Source organism: Prionailurus bengalensis, chromosome A2, assembly GCF_016509475.1.
Source record: "Prionailurus bengalensis isolate Pbe53 chromosome A2, Fcat_Pben_1.1_paternal_pri, whole genome shotgun sequence".
Taxonomy (NCBI): Eukaryota; Metazoa; Chordata; class Mammalia; order Carnivora; family Felidae; genus Prionailurus; species Prionailurus bengalensis.
This window is the reverse complement of record NC_057348.1, coordinates 150,698,136-150,715,739: the sequence shown is the minus strand read 5'-3', so window position 1 is coordinate 150,715,739 and position 17,604 is coordinate 150,698,136. Positions and strand designations below refer to the sequence as shown.

Below are 17,604 nucleotides of genomic sequence, written 5' to 3'. Positions count from 1 at the left end.
TTCCTTTATGGTATAATAAAAATGTCATGATCGAGTTTACCAGGCTCAATGGAATCTTTGTTATGTCAGATTATCTCGCCAAGGAATGTGATGTGGTCGGTCCAGGGGTTTAACAGCGGATATTGATCTCCACAGAGGTTAATTATTACCCAGCCTCTTTAATATTTGCCACCCAAACATCACGCACGTGATATTGTCATTCTGAGTTACAAAATCGTCACAAGAGTGAGGCCCAAATGCAGTATATACGGTAGCCAGTCTCTAACGTGCATTGAAAGAGATGGGTCATCATAGCCCATCCTACGATGGCAAGATAACCTCAGAGGGAGCCTGGACTGTCCACAATTACACCTGCCTTGGAAGTCAAGAAGAACTGGTTTTCTGGGGCCACTTCTCCAATCACTTTACATTTAGCCTGGGGATCATTTCCAACAGGTACAGCTGTTGACCATAGAATGCCATTCTTGAATTCTGTGAATTCAGGAAAACATGGGTGACCTGAGCCACGTGTCCATTCTGAGAAAAGAGGCTGACAGCTTCTCCTGATCTCTAAGCAGCAGAAATTCCAGAGGGCAACAGCTGCTAGGGCCCTGACCCTGAACTTGTCAACTTCTTCCCTGCCCTCCCACCTCCTTCCTCCTTGCATACCAGCCAAAGGTAGCTTTCTGCTTCAGTTTTTTTGGTAAAGAGCCTCAAAGAGGAGCATTTGAGCACCTACTCCGGCCAGAAAGACCACTGACATCTGGGCACCGAGGGCCTCGGAAATGAGACCGTCATCTAGACTTATCCAGAGAGGTTGCTACCCTTCCCATTCTCCCTAAAAAGATCTGCGGTCTTTCTTAGAGGCTAACACCCTCTGCTGGTCCAGATGATTCGTACTCACTCAGATGCTGAAGCAAATGATCTTTGTCACCAGGGATATCTGAAAGGCGTAATATTGTACACTCTGGGGGCCAACTTCCCCCTGAAAGATTATATTTCATTTTCTCCCTGCCACCGAACACATCTTCCTAAGGACCAGGTTAGTAAGTGGCTCTCCCAGGGACAGCTCTGCATAAGTGGGATGGTGTTTACCACGATGATGATGATCGTCACTCCAGCCCCTAGGACGTTTGAGAAACAAAAATAAGCTTTGCAAGTTGCCTATAGCTTCTGCGGACTCAGCAGGCCCCTGCTGGGACCAATCAAGAGCTGCCTTTGGAAGAGATCCGGCCTCATTCTTTCCAAAGTACCGATTGGCTTTGAGGAATGGGCGGGGCTGCTGCCTCCTGTCCGGCTTCCCATAGGTGAAGGAAAGTTAAGGTGGGCCCCCAGCGAGATTTTTGTCCCGGGACGACGAGGACAGTCCTGGGGATTTTTTTTTTCCCCCTGCTTTGGAGGCCCCGGGCTCAAGGCAAATTATAAGTGGGAAACCAATTGGAAGGAAAGAAATTTGAACCGAGTTAAGGTGCCAGAAAGAGAAGCAGCCCTATCTGAAGTCTGCATCTGCCGCTGACAAACTTGGGGGGGGGGGGGGTGCTGTGTTAAGGGAAGGGGGTTCGGCAAGCACAGGTAGAGGAGAGGCCGGTACTGCCCCAACAGGCCATCAGAGAGCGGCAAAATGATGGAGGGCCCTAGAAAGAAGTCACTCTAGAGGTAACCGCACGAAGGGGGACCCGCTATGCCTCGGCTCACGATCCTTTCCCGCTCCCTTTCTGCTGGGCGCAAAACCATGCTCACCAATCCCACCTAAACAAGGAGGCAAGGAGCCCAGCCTTTTGTGCAAACGGGAGCTGTAACTGCCCTCCTTTTCTGCCCCCAAGACAAGAGAGGACTCTTGGAAGCCGAGAAGGCTTTGAGAAGTCCTTTCCGGACTGAGCCGTCGCCGGAGGCCCCTGGCGGCCCGCCCGCGCACAGAGGTCCACGATGGGCCTGCTCCAGGGCCTTCTCCGGGCGAGAAAGCTGCTGCTCGTTATCTTCGTGCCGCTGCTGCTGCTGCCTCTGCCCATGCTCCACCCCAGCAGCGTGAGTACCGCCTGTCCCCGCCTGTCCCCTCCGGTCCCTGCCGGGCCGGGCGTCGGGTGCCAGGGCGGGGACGGCGAGGGATGGGGTGCGACGCGTCTCTCGACAGGGTTTTCTCCGGGGCTCAAGGCCTGCACGTGCCTTTCTGGGGTAGGCTCAAACGCTTTCTTCCCCCAAACTGCCACTTCTGTCCCTCTACCCCGTTCCCAGGGCCCCAGCCGCGTGGCCCCCTGCCAGGGGGGGAGTCTGGAAGGGCGGCTGGACCGGCTGGTGGGTGCTACACCATCCCTGGGTCGCCCGAACTGGCCACGGGACGCGCGCGGTGTCCATACGGAGAAGGACACGCTGCTGGGCCAGCGTTTGTCCGGGGTCACATGGGACCATCTTCCTGTGAGGGAGCTGGAGAGAGGGAGACCTCCCAGGAAGGACCCTGAGGGGGTGGGGGTGGGGGCAATGGGCAGGCAGGGGACTGCCCTTCGGGACTGGGACTGGGGTGTCTCTGTGGAGACCCTCTGCCCCACCCACCATCTGTGGACCGGCCATGCCAGCTTCTGATAACCATGCTTTGAAATGCAATCGCTCAAGTTCCCTCTGAACTTCACATTCAAAGCAGAGCTTGGCATATTGCCCCAGTCCCCAGCGCATGGCCCTTTGATTATCTGTATCCGCTGTGTTTTCTCTGTGCCCTTGAAGGGGGGGGCATTCAATGACGCCATAAAAAAGAAATAAGGAAGCTCCCAACTCTAGCCCATGACCTGATTTTTGACAGGGTCTGCACGAACAGAGATACCGAAAGCTCGGGCTCTGCCTTTGGCTTGCTTTTCAGACCACTGTTGGCCTCCCTTTCCCTTTCTGTCTCCCTCCTCCTCCTCCCCCTCCTCTCAGGGTCTCTACCCCGCCTCCGGCTGCCACTACCCTTAAAACTTCAGGAAAAATAAGCTAAGAGAGGTTAATCATGTTTGTGGGAGGGGGAGAGATTTTCCAGGCAGCTCCCTGAGTAACTTGGTAACCGACATTGAGTTATAAAGTTAAATAGAGGGGATTAGAGTGGCTCGTCTTAAAAACAAACTGGCTTAAATCTTTACTAGAATAAATACCCCAGAGTGCCAAGGAGACGCTGATTAACAGCAGGCTGGGATTAGCAGACAGTGATTGCTGCTGACAGTTTTCCTGGGCTTACACCAGTCAATTCTCTGATCTGTCCAAATGGGTTGGTTTTTTCTTCCTTCCTTCCTTCCTTCCTTCCTTCCCTCCCTTTCTTTCTTTCCTTCTTTGTTTTTCTTCTTGGTTTGTTGTTGTTGTTTTTTTACTCAATGTCAGATTGCATTTAAGGGAGTGTTAACCAAAGACATGTCGCCCTCTTCTCCATGGAAGTATCAGGCACCTCTGTGGCCCCGAGTCAGCCCTGTGTTTGGAGACCACGAGTCTAGGGTGTGGTGTTGCCTCCATTTCATTCTGAGGCCCTGGCTTTGAGCTTCTGAGTCACCAATGACAGTAAGAAGCATCCACAAGAAGAAAAAAGAAACCCGTTATTGAAGCAAGCAAAATAATCAATAAACTCGAAGGAAGACAGGTGTTATCTTAAAGAGGAAAGAAAAGGAAGGGCAGCTGGGCCTCTGCTCTGTTTGGATCTGTAAAGATTCTTCGAAGAGATTTTTAAAGCTGGACTTACTGAGACCAAGAGACGTTGCCCTTTCTTGACCTAGCCCCTTCTGTCACCTTAGAACAGGGTTTCTTGACAGCCACACTAGTGACATTTGGGGGCCAGATAATTCTCTGTTGTGGGGAGGGCTGTCCTGCGACTGTAGGGAGTTCAGCAGCACCCCTGGTCTTTACCCATTAGAGGCTAGCAGCACACACTGCCAACCCCATGATGGCCAAAAATGCTTCCAGATATTACCAATACCCCTGGGGCGGGATACAGAATCACCCCCTGCTGAGAACAAGTGCCTTTTAAGAAAGTTGACATAACACTACCTCAGGCACCTGGGTTAGCGGAGGGTGGATATTTTGACTCCCTCCCTCGGGACAGCCAGATGGAGCCTGGGGTGGTCCATGTCTTTCAGGCGTAGCTTTCTTGCCATCTACCCAGTTTGCCCTGCAGAGACGATTTCTCCGTGTGTCACAGTGTCAACAAGGGCTCTGCTCCTCTTCTACGATGACATAAAAGCACCTTGAGGTCACCGGGACAAGCCAACACATAGAACGTCTCTGACCCATTCTTACTCCTGTGCATTAAACTTTTAGACTCTGATATTTAATCCTCAGGATTCCTAAATGGACCTGTTTGCCCTGGGCGGGAGCTGAGAGGAGGGACCTGGCCAGGAGCTCCTGGCCTGCTGTTCTGATGATTCTTCAAAGTGCCAAGCCACAGCTATGTTTTAGGAAGGATTAGAAGGACCTTCCCCTTTTCCTGACCAGCTCTCTAAAACCAGGGGCCCAGACTCAGTTTACCATATTACAGAAGAGGAGGGGACAAGGCGGGGGTGGGGGTCGTCCATAAATTAGCCCCGCTTCAGTGTCCCTGGTGGGATAAAAGTTACACCCAAGCCCCAGCTTAATTGCAGAAAGGCGTCACAGCCATCTATGACAGCAAAGAAGACCTCAAGCCCCTTCCAGTGAGGTCTGAATGGCACATCACTGAGGTGACCAGGCAGCATGGAAAAGGAACAAATGCACACATCAGTTGGTAGCAGAGTCAGGAAACTTCCAATGTGGGTAAAGCCACTTTTGAGCTTTTGAGCTTCCTCCTTTATTTATAAAAGGCAGCAAAACAGAGCTGGCAACACTCTCCTTTAAAGGCACCGCCTGCATACTCATCCACCCCTACATACCTGCTGACTAGTGGCAGTGATAAGGGACCTAGGGTTTCCAGAATATTCTCTCCGATAGATAAGAGAAACCTGATAGCCAACAGAGGAACCCAGTTCAGTTCAACCAATATTAATTGAGCCACCTGCCAGACCTTGGCCAGATGTGGGATCCCAGGAGTCCTGTAATCAAACCTCACAAGATTTTGGGGGTTATCTAAATATAAGCTTACCCACTGAACTTTGAGAAGGTTCAGAAGGAGCAAAAGGAAGTTTATGTAAATTCCATGGGTGAGGTGGGCAAGAAATATGGAAAGGCCAATCGGAGGCCCTCTCTTGGCCATTCTTCTGCTCTAAGGAAAGTTCAGGGGAAAAAAGGATGATGGTAGGTTATCCTGTTCTTTATAATGCTGGATGAAGGGGCTCCTGGATGGCTCAGTCGGTTAAGCATCTGACTCTTGATTTCAGCTCAGGTCTTGATCTCAGGGCGGTGGGTTTGGGCTCTGTGCTGGGCGTGGAGCCTACTTAAAAAAAAAATCCTGGATGAAAGTGGTTTGCTGACTTCCTCCAAGCCAACCCATCCTAATTCCTAAATTTACCTTGGCTTACCCAAATCTTCCTAATTCAAACTAAAATGATGCCTGGTAGAGAGTTTTTTCTCTATCATTCTTTCTCTTGGTCTGTCACCCCTTCCCACTGCAGCCCCTTCCCTCCCTAACTTAATTTGTGGCTCTGTTATGGCAAGAAAAACCAAAAGTTCTCAGTGAGGGACAGATATTCTGTCCCATCGTTAGGGCCCCCTTTATCTTCAGCTGAGTTACGGCAGACCTGCCATTCTGTTTCTCAGAAAAGAGATGGAAATAAGTGGGCCCAAGTAGGGTAAAGGGCTTCTTTGGGTAGTTTTGTTTCTGCAACAAAGTTGGTATTTCTCTAAATTGCATTATTTTCCAATGGCGCCTTCCCCCCACCCCCACCCCCCTTACTGGTTCTGTTGTCTTATCAGTGACTTCCAAAAGTTTTAACTTCTCTCTGATCTTTTGGCCCCAGAGGAAATCTCAGTGGGAGCTACAGTCAACAATTATTGGGCCCAGTTCCCATTTCTCAAACCCCAAGGCAGTAATCCATGCATATCAGGAGGGAACAAGGTCCCATTCTTCCAAGCTGGGTTAATCACTCCTGACGCCCCTCACTGATCATGGCGACCTTTTGTAACTTTTGTGCAAGAGTTTGAGGAGGCTTGTTCTGAACCCAAGGGAGAGATAAACAGAACAAGATTTGTCAGGTTTCTTGATCACCAGCCAGCCTCAGGGTAGGTCAGACCTGAGCCCAGATGGTTTAGAACTACGTATAAATTGAGGAACCCACAGCCAGCTTGCACCTTCTATACAGTGGCCCTCCAGGTCTGTTGTTAGGGCCCTTGGATAGTGACGTCTCCCAAGAGTAAGCCAGCGGCCTTTCTCAGCACCATTAATCAGAATCATCCCGAGCAACTAGAATTACTAAAGGCTGAGGTTAAGGAGGGATGATTGTTGATAACAATGTTGTGCCTTTTTATTCCGTGCACACCAGTGTGGTATAGCCAGCAAAGAGAGGAGGCTGGGGAAAACTCTCGTAAATTTCCAGCCCTTCCCTTCCAGGTAGACAGCACTTTTTATCCCCTATGTCCCATGGATGTCTCCCTGGGCATCAGGCAGGTGGAATGAAGTCCCAGGGCAATGAGAACCAGATAATGGTAAGGGTGATGGTTCTCACCCCGGGACAAATTTCCCCACTCCCACCCGGAGGGATATTTAGTAATGTCTAAAGACATTGGTTGTCACGACGGGGAGGTGCTACTGACATCTAGTGGGTATAGGCTAGGGATGCTAAACATCTTAATGCACAGGACAGCCCCCCACAGCAAGGAATTATCCAGCCCAAAGAGGGCCAGTCTCAGAGCTCACATCTGAATTGGTTACACAAATTGATCCCTACTTTCAACTATCCCGAGAACATCTGTGCCCCGTCAACTCGACACCAAAATATCATGCTCCGTGTTAAAGCTATGAACTCCAACTTGAGAGCGGATGATGTCGGGTCTGAGCACTGCAGTTAATTGGGGTCCCCACCCTGCACAGTTTCAAGAACGAGCAGAGCTGGGACATGGTCAGTCTGGTGGCCATCCTGCTGCAAACCACATGCCAGGCACTGGTCCCCCCCAAGGAGCAGCCATTACTTCACATGCCAAAGCGTGGACCCCGCCACGTGTCCACCAGAGGCCAGCTTTGCACACACACACACCCCCACCCAGGGCTGTGTCCTCGTGCCCATCTTTGACTCTGGGTACCGGCTGCCTCTGCCCCCAGGTCTCGTTTGGATTCTCAGGGGCCATGGCTGTCCCTGTGGCTAACCGCCCACTCCCCTTCCCTTCCAGGAGGCCGCGTGTGCTTATGTGTTGATCGTGACTGCTGTGTACTGGGTGTCTGAGGCGGTGCCCCTCGGAGCTGCAGCCCTGGTGCCTGCCTTCCTTTACCCGTTCTTCGGAGTCCTCCGATCCAGTGAGGTGAGACCGCTTGTGGCCCAGCCCCCTGCTCGGGTCCCCGCCGGGCCAGTGAAAGTGGGCTCAGGGTGAAAGGAGAGCCACAAAGGACTTGAGGAGGGGGCTTTTTTTCACCCTCTGGCACACTCTCTTAGCACTAAGCCTTTGCACCTGCTACTCCAGGTTCCTCGCCCATGACCTTCGTCTCCTTCAAACTGTCTCTTTCAGGAAGCCTTACTTGATCAGTCACATCCAATTGCTCCTACAGTCTGAAACCCTCTAGGAACTGTGGGATTGGTACATGCAAGTAACCTGGGGTTGACCTTTGTCAGTCTTTGGTATGCCCACTTAAAGCATAAGCACTCAAAGGCAGGAATCAGTGTCCCAGGTCTTTGGAACCTTATTATAAACCTGAGCCCATATACAGTAGGTGCTCAATAAATGTTTGTTGACAGAGAAACTTACCATGTTTTCCTGAGTCCTGACAATGTTTTCATCTACTTCCCTTCGAAAGAAAGAAAGAAAGAAAGAAAGAAAGAAAGAAAGAAAGAAAATTCGATTCCTTCTTCCCCAACTCAAGATTACTGCGTATTCTTTCCTTGACTGCTGTCTACCTAGAACCTGCCTTCTCTGTCCACTCTCTCTCTCTATGGCCTCCTTAAAAGCTCAAACAGAAATTGTCAATATCAAGCCCAGGTTGTGGTCAGCTTTCAGGGCAAACACTCACACCTACCACAAGTGGGAAAGAAGAAACACACAACCAGAAGCCAGAAGCAACAGGAAAGATGGTCCTCATTCAGTAACACCTGGTCTATCTAGACTCTTGTCATAGCACCTGGTCTCTGATTCGAGTTCCCAGTAAAGGTTGAAAGGCAGAGACTAAGGACAGAGGCACAGAAGAAAGATGAAAAGGCATTCATGTCTGCTGGTCTACTAGGAACCAGGAACTATACTGGAAGGAATATATCGGTTATGCAGTACCCCTGAGATCTCTCTCTACAAGTGGGTGTTAATATTCCCACTCTACCGATGAGGAAAGAGGCTCGGTGAGTTAAGACACTCACTCAAGATCACAAAGTAGGAAGCAGCAGAACTGGATTTCCACTCTTATCTATTAGGTTAAAAGTCTATATTCTTGCTCGCTATGCCAGAAGGAAGACGTTCCATAAAGTAGCTTCGTGGTGAGTTATTACTAAGAACGCTGCATCTCCTTTCCTGTGTGATGTGAGGAAGAAATAATGAAGCTGGGCCTATGGGATGCCTTAACCATGAAAAACAGAACTTTTTTGAAAGTCCCAGGCTAGAATTAGGCGACCCTCTAACTGTGGTACTTGACTTCATCCGAATAGGTTGTCTTTCTACCAGATGGACTCAACTGGCCAGTTGTTTGTTTGTTTGTTTGTTCGTTTGTGTTTGGGGTGTTTTGGGTTTTGGTTTTGGTTGTTTCTTTGTTTTATTCTGTATCGTTTCAGTTTTGAGGTGAGAGGGTTAGTGGCAATGAGTAGCCGTAGTAGCTTTACGTGTTCCAAAGAGGATAGGATCCCCTAATCATCAGCAGTGCTTTTATCCCTGGAGATGGGAAGAACAGCAACATCCTGGGACCCATATAAAAGCTAGCCTGTGACCCAAATCATCAGGGGATTGCTCCAATGTGTCCCCTTCCTTTGTGGAAAAGAGAATAGGTAGTTTGGTCTGTGTGCACGCCTAAAAGAACAACCAACCTTAATGTTTATGTATTTTTGAGAGAGAGACACAGAGTGTGAGTAGGGGAGGGGCAGACACACACACACACACACACACACACACATTCTGAATCAGGCTCCAGGTTCCGAGCTGTCAGCACAGGGCCCAACCCGGGGCTCGAACTCGCAAACTGCAAGATGGTGACCTGAGCTAAAGTCGGACGCTCAACCGACTGAGCCACCCGGGTTCCCCAAGAACAACCAACCTTAAATACGACTTTTCTGAAGAAAAGAGCCTAAGCTTATTCTGCACGTTTCTCTTTAAAAGGGAGAAGCCAAAAGCCAATGAGTCAGGGAATGAAAACAGAAGGCAGAGAAAAGAGTGACGTTGTAGAAAAAATTGAACTTTAACATTCAGAGTGAGCTAACTATTAATTAAAAGATTTCTATCTTTGTATTTCAGGGCGAGCAGCCTCAAAGCCAACAGCTTGCTTTAGCCTTGAAGTAGATGGTGTCCCTATTTCTCCAAGGGCTGCCCGAAGCAGGAAGCCTCAAAGATGTTGCTAGGCAACCGGTCATCCAAGGGCCCGCCCCTTGGCACAGCCAGGCAGGCCAGACTTATGAGGCTGTTGAGTCAGTGGTTTGAAGGATAACTCGACTTTGTGAGGAGAAAAGCAAGACTGTCTGGTGAAGGATTAGGCATTGTCATTGCTGGGGCTGGAGATGGAAAACCCTGGGGGAGCCACAGGGCAAGTCTTAGCATTTGAGGTGAAAGACCCTACCCCATCTGTCTGATAAAGTGGCAATGGCTGGCGATGATATTTAACAGTTGGGTTACAGGAAGCGGCTTAAGCCAGACAGAGTCTGTTGGGCTGGCTTTTTCAACTCAGATCAGAGGAAAATGCCGCTAAGCGGGGGACATGGCTTATGACCCTTTGTGAGTCACCTAACTTTGCAGATAGAGACCTATTCCAAACACCTAATCCACAACCAGCAGCCACACCCCTCCGCCAGCATGCGCCCTGGCTCCCCGGGAAGAGGCAGGCTGGGGATCTTCAGGAGTCCCCTCTGCAGACAAATCACCTACTTGTCCCTCCCCAAGCCCACTTGCGCTTGCCTAGCCCCTTGCCTTGACTCAGTCCTCTCCAATTCCCTCCACCTTTAAAATCCTGCCCAATCACCCTCTATAGTGAAGCCTTTCCAAAGACCTCAGCTGCAAGTGTTGCTTTTGCCCTTGGAGCCTGTGGGATGTCTTTATCCTTTAAATGGTACATCAGATACACCTGATATGAACTTACCATTGACATGTCCTCTCTCCACGAAGATTCGCAGCCCCTAGGATTGGTGGTGTCTGTGGCCTGGATGCAGTGTGGTCTATACTTGCTCTGACCCTCAGTTAATGGTTCTTAGTTGCAAGGTCTCTTGCTGGTGTGGCAACAGTGTCCCCTTCACCTGAAGGAAGGCATGTGGATAGGATCAGTATGACTCTGGGACCATGGCTTTTGTCCCTCATGTCATTCACTCAACATTCAGAAAAATAATTTCTGAGTTCTCGGTCTACCATGTGCGATGTGGGATGTTACGGGTACCCTGAAGGTGACAAAAATGAAACACATAATTTCTGCCCTCTTGAATGTCGCGCCTGATGCTTCTGAGTTTCCTACTGTCCTCTTGGATGTAGGCATACAAATGGTTAATTTGCATGATGATGATTTATTGGTCAGCAGGTGTTAAGAGTTTGTGGGGTGCAAAACTCAGACTTCCGTCTCTCAGTCTTGCTGAAAAGAGATAGAAAATGATAGAAATGGCTCCTGACCTTGAGAAGTTTCTATTCGAACAGAGAGAAGGCACAAACCAGATTGGAAAACACTGAAGACCCGTGCGATAATGCCTCGTTTGCTGGCCTTGCAGAGGCTTCACACAATCCCCCGAGAGGGAATGTTCTAGATAAATGAAATTTACTCCACCAAGTGCCCAACCTTTCTATTGACCACTTTTTGACTGAGGCTTTTTCTAGAAGGCTTTATCATTTCCGTAGCCTTTTAAACAGAAGCTGTTGAATACAAATTAACTTTTTCTTTGGAACCTTCAAATTTTCTAAGGGAAAAAAAATTTTCTCAATCAAAGGAGCCAGTGTGGGCTGGATGATAACACAGTTGGGTAACTTGAGTGCTGGCTGAACAGCTGAACCTAAAGAATCTTGAGTAACATAATGGCAGCGGACCGGAGAGAGAGCTCAAATGGAAATATAAAAGGCGCGTTATCAGATCTGCCAATGACTCCAAGCTGTATGGGCCAACTCATGTACGATGACAAAATCAATGTTGACAGGATGAGACAATGGCCTGGAACTGACAGAATGAAGTTTAATAGGGATGAACGTTAACAGTTTGTGTGAAAAGGACCCTTGGCTTTTAGTTGAGTACAGATTCAGTACGAATCATCTGTCCACTGGGGTTGCCAACATTTTGAGCGCTATGGGAGGTCCTCTACATGCACCGCATCACTTAATCCTCTGTAAAGTGGCTATTATTTTTATCTTCACAGAGGAGTTCAGAAATTGAAGTTCAGAGAGGTTGAATAACTTGCTAAGGAGCAGAGCCAGGACTCGAACCCAGGAGTGTTTATGATCCCAGAACTTGCTCTCTTAACCACTGGCCAACACATACTGAAACCTGCTGAATGAATACACATATGGGTCCAGAGCATCAGATTCTAGATAAGGAGCTCATGCGGTGGTGGGTAGCCCAGATGTCAAAAATCTAGAATGTGAGTCACATGAGGAAAGACAAGGCTCCAGAGAGATGTGATTTCTGGCTTCTGCAGCTCAACGCACTAGGCTCAAAGGGTCAAACCAGTCCAAAGAGTCCGAGCACCATAAGAAAGACCCACCCTGTCTGAGGGAAGGTGCTGAAATGGGCTGCCACGTGGTATCTGGGCGTTCCCGTCCCTGGGAATGCAAGCCAGGTGACCACGTCGGCGACATTAGAGGTAGACTGGGAGAGGGGTTGGGCTCACAGCGCCCTTTGACTCTGAGACTCTATGATCTTCTTGTTAGCATCCTGCCACTACTTTAGAGCTCAGTCCTGGATTTGAGGTTTGTTCTTTATTTTACCTCCATCGTGACTCTCACTTCTATCATTATATCTGCCATGGAAATCCTCTAAGCCCTTCTAATGTGTTGCCACAGCCCAGGAAAGTACCGGGGTCGATCAACCTAGCTAGGATTTACTGTTTCTAGGAGGATGGGAGCGAGAGGGCCCTCTGGGGCACTAAAAGGCAGGGTTTGAATGATCAGGCTTGGTACAGCCTCCGGGGTGCCCAGGGCCAGGAACTACTTCCAGTAGAGATGACACCTGCTTTCTATCTCTCCCCTTCCCAACACACACACTCACAGTCACCCTCTGCTGTCTCCATGGCCCTGCACCGCGGGGCCACATTTCACATTCTGGCTCCTGCCAGGGCGGGAGAGACAGCAAGGCAGCTCCAGCTGGGAAAACAAAAGGGCCTCTGCAGCCACCTGACACTTGAGTTCAATGTCATGAATCTGCTTCCCTGTTTGTTCCTGATCTTTCTGACCTGCCAGATTCCTGACCGTCACCTAGACCCTGGCTCTCTTTGTTTGTTTAAACCGGGGGTGGGGGTGCATTTCATATACCATTCTCCTCTCTGCCTTTCTGGCCTCTGCTCGCGAGGGAAGCTGACCCCGCCTCCACGCAGGCCTGTGGGGATGTAAGCTGAGCATCGGGGCCCGGCCACCTGCCTGAACCCAAGCTACCCATCACCCACAGCCATCCAGACACAGGCCAGTGCTGAGTCTCTACACCCACACCTTTGGTGGAGCCTGGAACCATGAACCTACAGATGCTGCAGCCTTTCGAGGCCAAGTTAATGTTTCTGTGGGAAGAGCTACTCCCTACATGTGAGCCAGCCCCTTTGCCTCTGGAGTCAGAACCCAGTCCCCTGCCTTGGTTTCCTCCACTGGGGGCAGTTCAGAAGGTCCCAGAGAAGAAACTGGGGGTGCTTTATGAGTTGGCATTGCCAGGAGCTAAGCCAACCTCTGGGCCAGGTCAATACTGCTCGGAATCTCTCCGCTTTAGACTTCTCTAGGGTAGGGTTTGCAAAGAATGTTTTTCTAGCAACAAGACCTTTTCTTTAAACCACATCTTAGGAGACTCAGTACATAAAACAGATGGAAGAGGAAATCCTACTCAAATTGGGCACGGAGGCCCAGAGCCCTGGTTGCTTGGGTCCTTCTTCCCACAAGCCTCCTGAAATTTCAGAGGCAGTGAGTGTGGTTTGAAAACCTCCGTCCTTGGGGAGTGCAATTAGGTGATTAGGAGGGTGTTGGAGCCCACACAGACTTACCCAGCAGAAACAGCATTCCTTTCCCCAGGGAAAGGCCGGGAGTCGGCCACGCTGGATTTGGCTGCATCGCTGGGGCAGTGGCTGGAATAAAGAAGCGAGGGCTCCGGCTCTGGCTGGGGGCTCAGTTCAGTGCGGAGGGGGCGCAGACCCAAACGTGCCCTCCGGGGAGGCTAAAAGATTTCACTGCAAAATCGTTCAGATGTCCAAAAGAGCCTCAAAAGAAGTCCATTGCCAGAGAGGCCACCACTAGTCTCCCGAAAGGTGGCCACCTTCCTGGACCACTTGTAGAGCTACCCCCAGCTGACCCCCAGAGCGCTGATTGTCCGCATTTCTGGGGCACCCTGCCTGTGCCACGGGGGGGTGGGGGGGGCTCATCAGACGCAGTCACACCCACCACACCTCCTGCCGTCTCTGCTGCCCCCGTGAGCAAGGAGAGGAAAGGGTCAGGATCCAAGCTGGGAGTAGGGGAGAACGGAGTTTGTGAATCCAGTTTTGTCACTAACCAGTCTCGAGCAACTCTCCTAACCTCCGCAAACTGCCATTTACTCACCTGAAAACGAGGGGAATAGAAATAGCGACCTCACAGGGAGCTCTGAGGATTTTCGACGCTCTCGGGCGGGCAAGTGCCCCCACAGCGCCCCCCGGCGGCAAGGCAGGAAGGATGGGCCGCTCTGGGGCCTCCCCTCCAGGGGATGGCCCCAGGGAGGCAGGCTCACCTTCCTCGGGAGAAGGGCACCCAGCTGAGGCTGCTGAACCGAGTTCCCTCCTTCAAAGTCTAGGAATAGAGCCACGCACACCCTTCCCCTTTATAAAAACTGTTTGAAACATTTTTTAAAGCTTATTTATTTATTTTGGGAAAGAGAGAGAGAGAGAGCACATGAGTGGGGGGAGGGGCAGAGAGCGAGGATCCCCAAGCACACACTCAGCGTGGAGCCCACAGCAGGGCTCGATCTCACGAACCGTGAGGTCATGACCTGAGCCGAAATCCAGAGCCGGACGCTTAACCGACTGAGCCACCCAGGCGCCCCTACGAAAACTATTTCAACCATTTAAAACCTAACATATCTAGAGATCAGTAAGGAATTCCGTGCTCCAAGAAAGCGATATTTCAAGAGCTCATCCCTAAGGGATCTCACCTGCAACTCGCTAACAATTAACTAGTTAGTTAAAGACCAACACCCGGCAGATCCCCGAGCCTCTCCATCCAGCCCGGGTCAGGACACTCTTTCCATGTGCTTCCACTTCACTTAGAAAATTTGGAGGAACCTTTGGTTTCGTATTCAGGCACGCCCTTGCTCCTTATTTCATTTCTTTCTCTTATTCCCTCATTTGGACGTGCTGATACATCTGGCATAACCCTCAATCTTATTTGAAGCTTTTTATCTTTTTTTACCTCTTTAATAATAATAATAATAATAATAATAATAGACATTTATTGAGCACTTCCTATATGCCAGGCACCCAGGCACTGTTCTAAGACCCCGCCTGCATGAGCTTCCTTAAGGCCACGTCATGACGGCTTCAGTGAGCTGGGTGTCGTTACTGTCGCCACTGAAAATGCTGGGGTGCCAGGGTCACAGGGGTTCGGTAGCTTGCCCAGGAGTCTACAGCTCATCTGCAGGGAAAGCAACCATTTAAACCCACCTAGTCTGACCTCCGTTTCCAAGCAGCCTCCTTGAGCTCCCCTCTTCTGAAACACAGGCCAGGAGCACCTCTGCCCTCTGAGCTCAGGGATCCGGCTGCGGAAAAACCGCAGAGCAGAAAAGGCAATAAAACCCCCACCGCAAACATCGCAGAAAGCGCGAGCACTCGACCCAGGGGAGTTGTGCTCGGTTTAGGATCCTGTTTCTCTTTGCAAATAATCCCGACAAGCTTCACAAGCTTCGTTATCTAGTTTCCCAACTCGGAGAATATTAGTCCCAGAGATTAGGTGGTGGGGAGAGGAATGCCCACAGCAAGCATAAGTAAGCAACGCAGCAGCTTAGCAAACAATGAAAATAACCCTCAGGAATCTTGGAACCCTGGTGTTCCTTGAGGGTTCTGAATAGCTAAGATTTTATTATTGAAAAAAAAAATCAGTGGGCTAGACAGCTAACAAACACCGCCATCGGATGGAATTTTAATTTGTAAAAGTGGGAAGGCAGCCTTGTGCCTGGGCCCGTTCCTGTGCTCATGGCCTCAGAGCAGGTCAGTCTTTGTGTGGATTACTTAGTGACAGGAAGAGCTGCTAAAAATCCTGGTTGTCAATGTGGGGGGCCCTCCTGGCTGATTTGCATCTGTCATTTACTCTACAACAGCTTTACAAAAGCTAGGGAATCCCGTAATCTTTTTGTTTGGTTTTGGGTTTTTTTTAGATGAGTAAATGAAGCCCAGAGAGGTTGAATAACTTGCCTGGGGTCACACAGCTGAGTCCTGGCTGACCCTGGAGCCCTCAGATCCCTCGAACGCTGGGCCCGGGGCTTACATTGGCCCAGGCCCTACATTGGCCCAGGCCCGGCTATTCAGGGCCAGCGTCAGGACCGTGACTATGAATGGAGATGGAAATGTGTGCCTGCCCACGCCGTCAGGGAGACCAAGAAAACTCCCCTAGAGTTGAATTAGATGCCCGGTGTCCAACGGGCCCACCCCGAGTGTAGTAGCTTTGGATTCAGACGGATATGGACTGATATCCAGACGCTGCCCCTCATGCTGTGACCTGGGAAGACTTCCCGAACCTCTCTGCATCCGCCTCCTCACCTGCAAAGGGAGGTCGGAAGGGTACCTGCCTACTAGGACCCCTGTAGAGCTAACCAGGGAAAGTGAGTGCAAAGTGCCAAACTCCCTGCTCGTAGAGGGCACTCTGTGTGTTGGTTCCTTTCGTCTTCCCTTCGAGAGGAACCCAGAGAAAGGGGCCCCGCCTGTCCTGTAGGCTCTGTGCTCCTAAAAGGCCATCGCACACTGAGATGCTATTATGACACATGGCAAAGAGGCAGAAAATGAAAATGTTGCCAGCCAGTCCCCTGCGAGAGTAAACCTGGTGGCCCTGACTTTGTATTTATTTTTTAATGTTTATTTATTTACTTTGAGCGAGAGTGCGAGTGGGGAGGGGCAGAGAGAGAATCCCAAGCAGGCTTCGTACTGTCTGCACAGAGCCCAACTCAGGGCTTGATCTCAGGAACCATGAGATCATGACCTGGGCCGAAACCCAGGGTATGACACTTAACTGACACAGCCACCCAGGCGCCCCAGCGCTGAATTTTTAAAGGCTTTTCAGGGGGGCCTCGAGTGAGGACCATGGAGGGGGCCAGTGGAGGGACCGTGACCCAGGACTACTATGTCTCCTGTCTTCTGTGGGTTTCCCTCCTCGGCAGACAGAGTTAAAGAAAAGACGGGTTCTGCCCCAGAACTGCCTCCTAGACTCCTGGGAAGGTTAGGGTGCCATGAGAAATGTCCTAGGTAACATTCCCCCCCCCAACTCGCCCCCACTTCCAGCCATGCCCTCAGGCATCCTCACAGTTCCTCCACCTCCCGCTAGGGGGCAGCATCTTGGACTATGCTCACACAGCCCAGAGGCCGACCTGCCAGTCCCAGAGGGGACTGTGCCCTAGAGCCACCAGCCAAGCAGAGCAGGGAGCCTTCTCTGCCCTCAGGAAGCTTTACTAACAGTGCCAGCTGAGGATTGGGTTTGGGAACAAGAACCAGATTAAGCAGGGGCGCCTGGGTGGCTCAGTCGGTTAAGCATCCAACTTCGGCTCAGGCCATGATCTCACGGTTTGTGGGTTCGAGACCCACATCGGGGTCTGTGCTGACAGCTCAGAGCCTGGAGCCTGCCTCAGACTGTGTCTTCCTCTCTCTCTGCTCCTCCCCCATTCACGTTCTGCCTCTCTCTCTCTCAAAAATAAATAAAAATTAAAAAAAAAAAAGAACTCGATTAAGCAGAAGTGGAGGGCTCCTCCAGGAAACGGTCACGTAGAGGGCCAATGGCCCCCCTCCTCCCACACAAACCTCATCAGTGACACACAGGGACATCTCCGTGGGGGAAAAGGTGGGGGGTGGGGACAGAAATGGAACCTACTGCTTTATTTTGGCTTTTATGTTGTCAAAGTGTTAACAGAGTTTAAAATCAAATAATAATGGGGTGCCTGAGTGGCTGAGTCGGTTGAGCATGGGACTTTGGCTCAGGTCACGATCTCCCGGTTTGTGAGTTCGAGCCCTGCCTCTGTGCCGACAGCTCAGAGCCTGGAGA

At 50.6% G+C, this 17,604-nt stretch overlaps 1 protein-coding gene across 2 annotated transcripts in view; it reads left to right on the top strand.

The window, feature by feature from the left end:
• Positions 1-282: 282 nt before the first annotated feature.
• The window catches only part of SLC13A4 (solute carrier family 13 member 4), a 45,665-nt gene continuing 28,343 nt past the window's right edge, over positions 283-17,604 (top strand). The window contains exons 1-2 of one of the 2 annotated variants that reach the window (XR_006298603.1): positions 283-2,004; positions 7,225-7,353. Coding sequence is in view for 1 of the 2 variants with exons in the window: in XM_043589634.1 (XP_043445569.1) it covers positions 1,906-2,004; positions 7,225-7,353 (228 nt within the window). In the remaining variant the exon portion in view is untranslated. The remainder of the gene's footprint in view (positions 2,005-7,224; positions 7,354-17,604) is intronic. The other variant, XM_043589634.1, reaches the window with a different exon arrangement.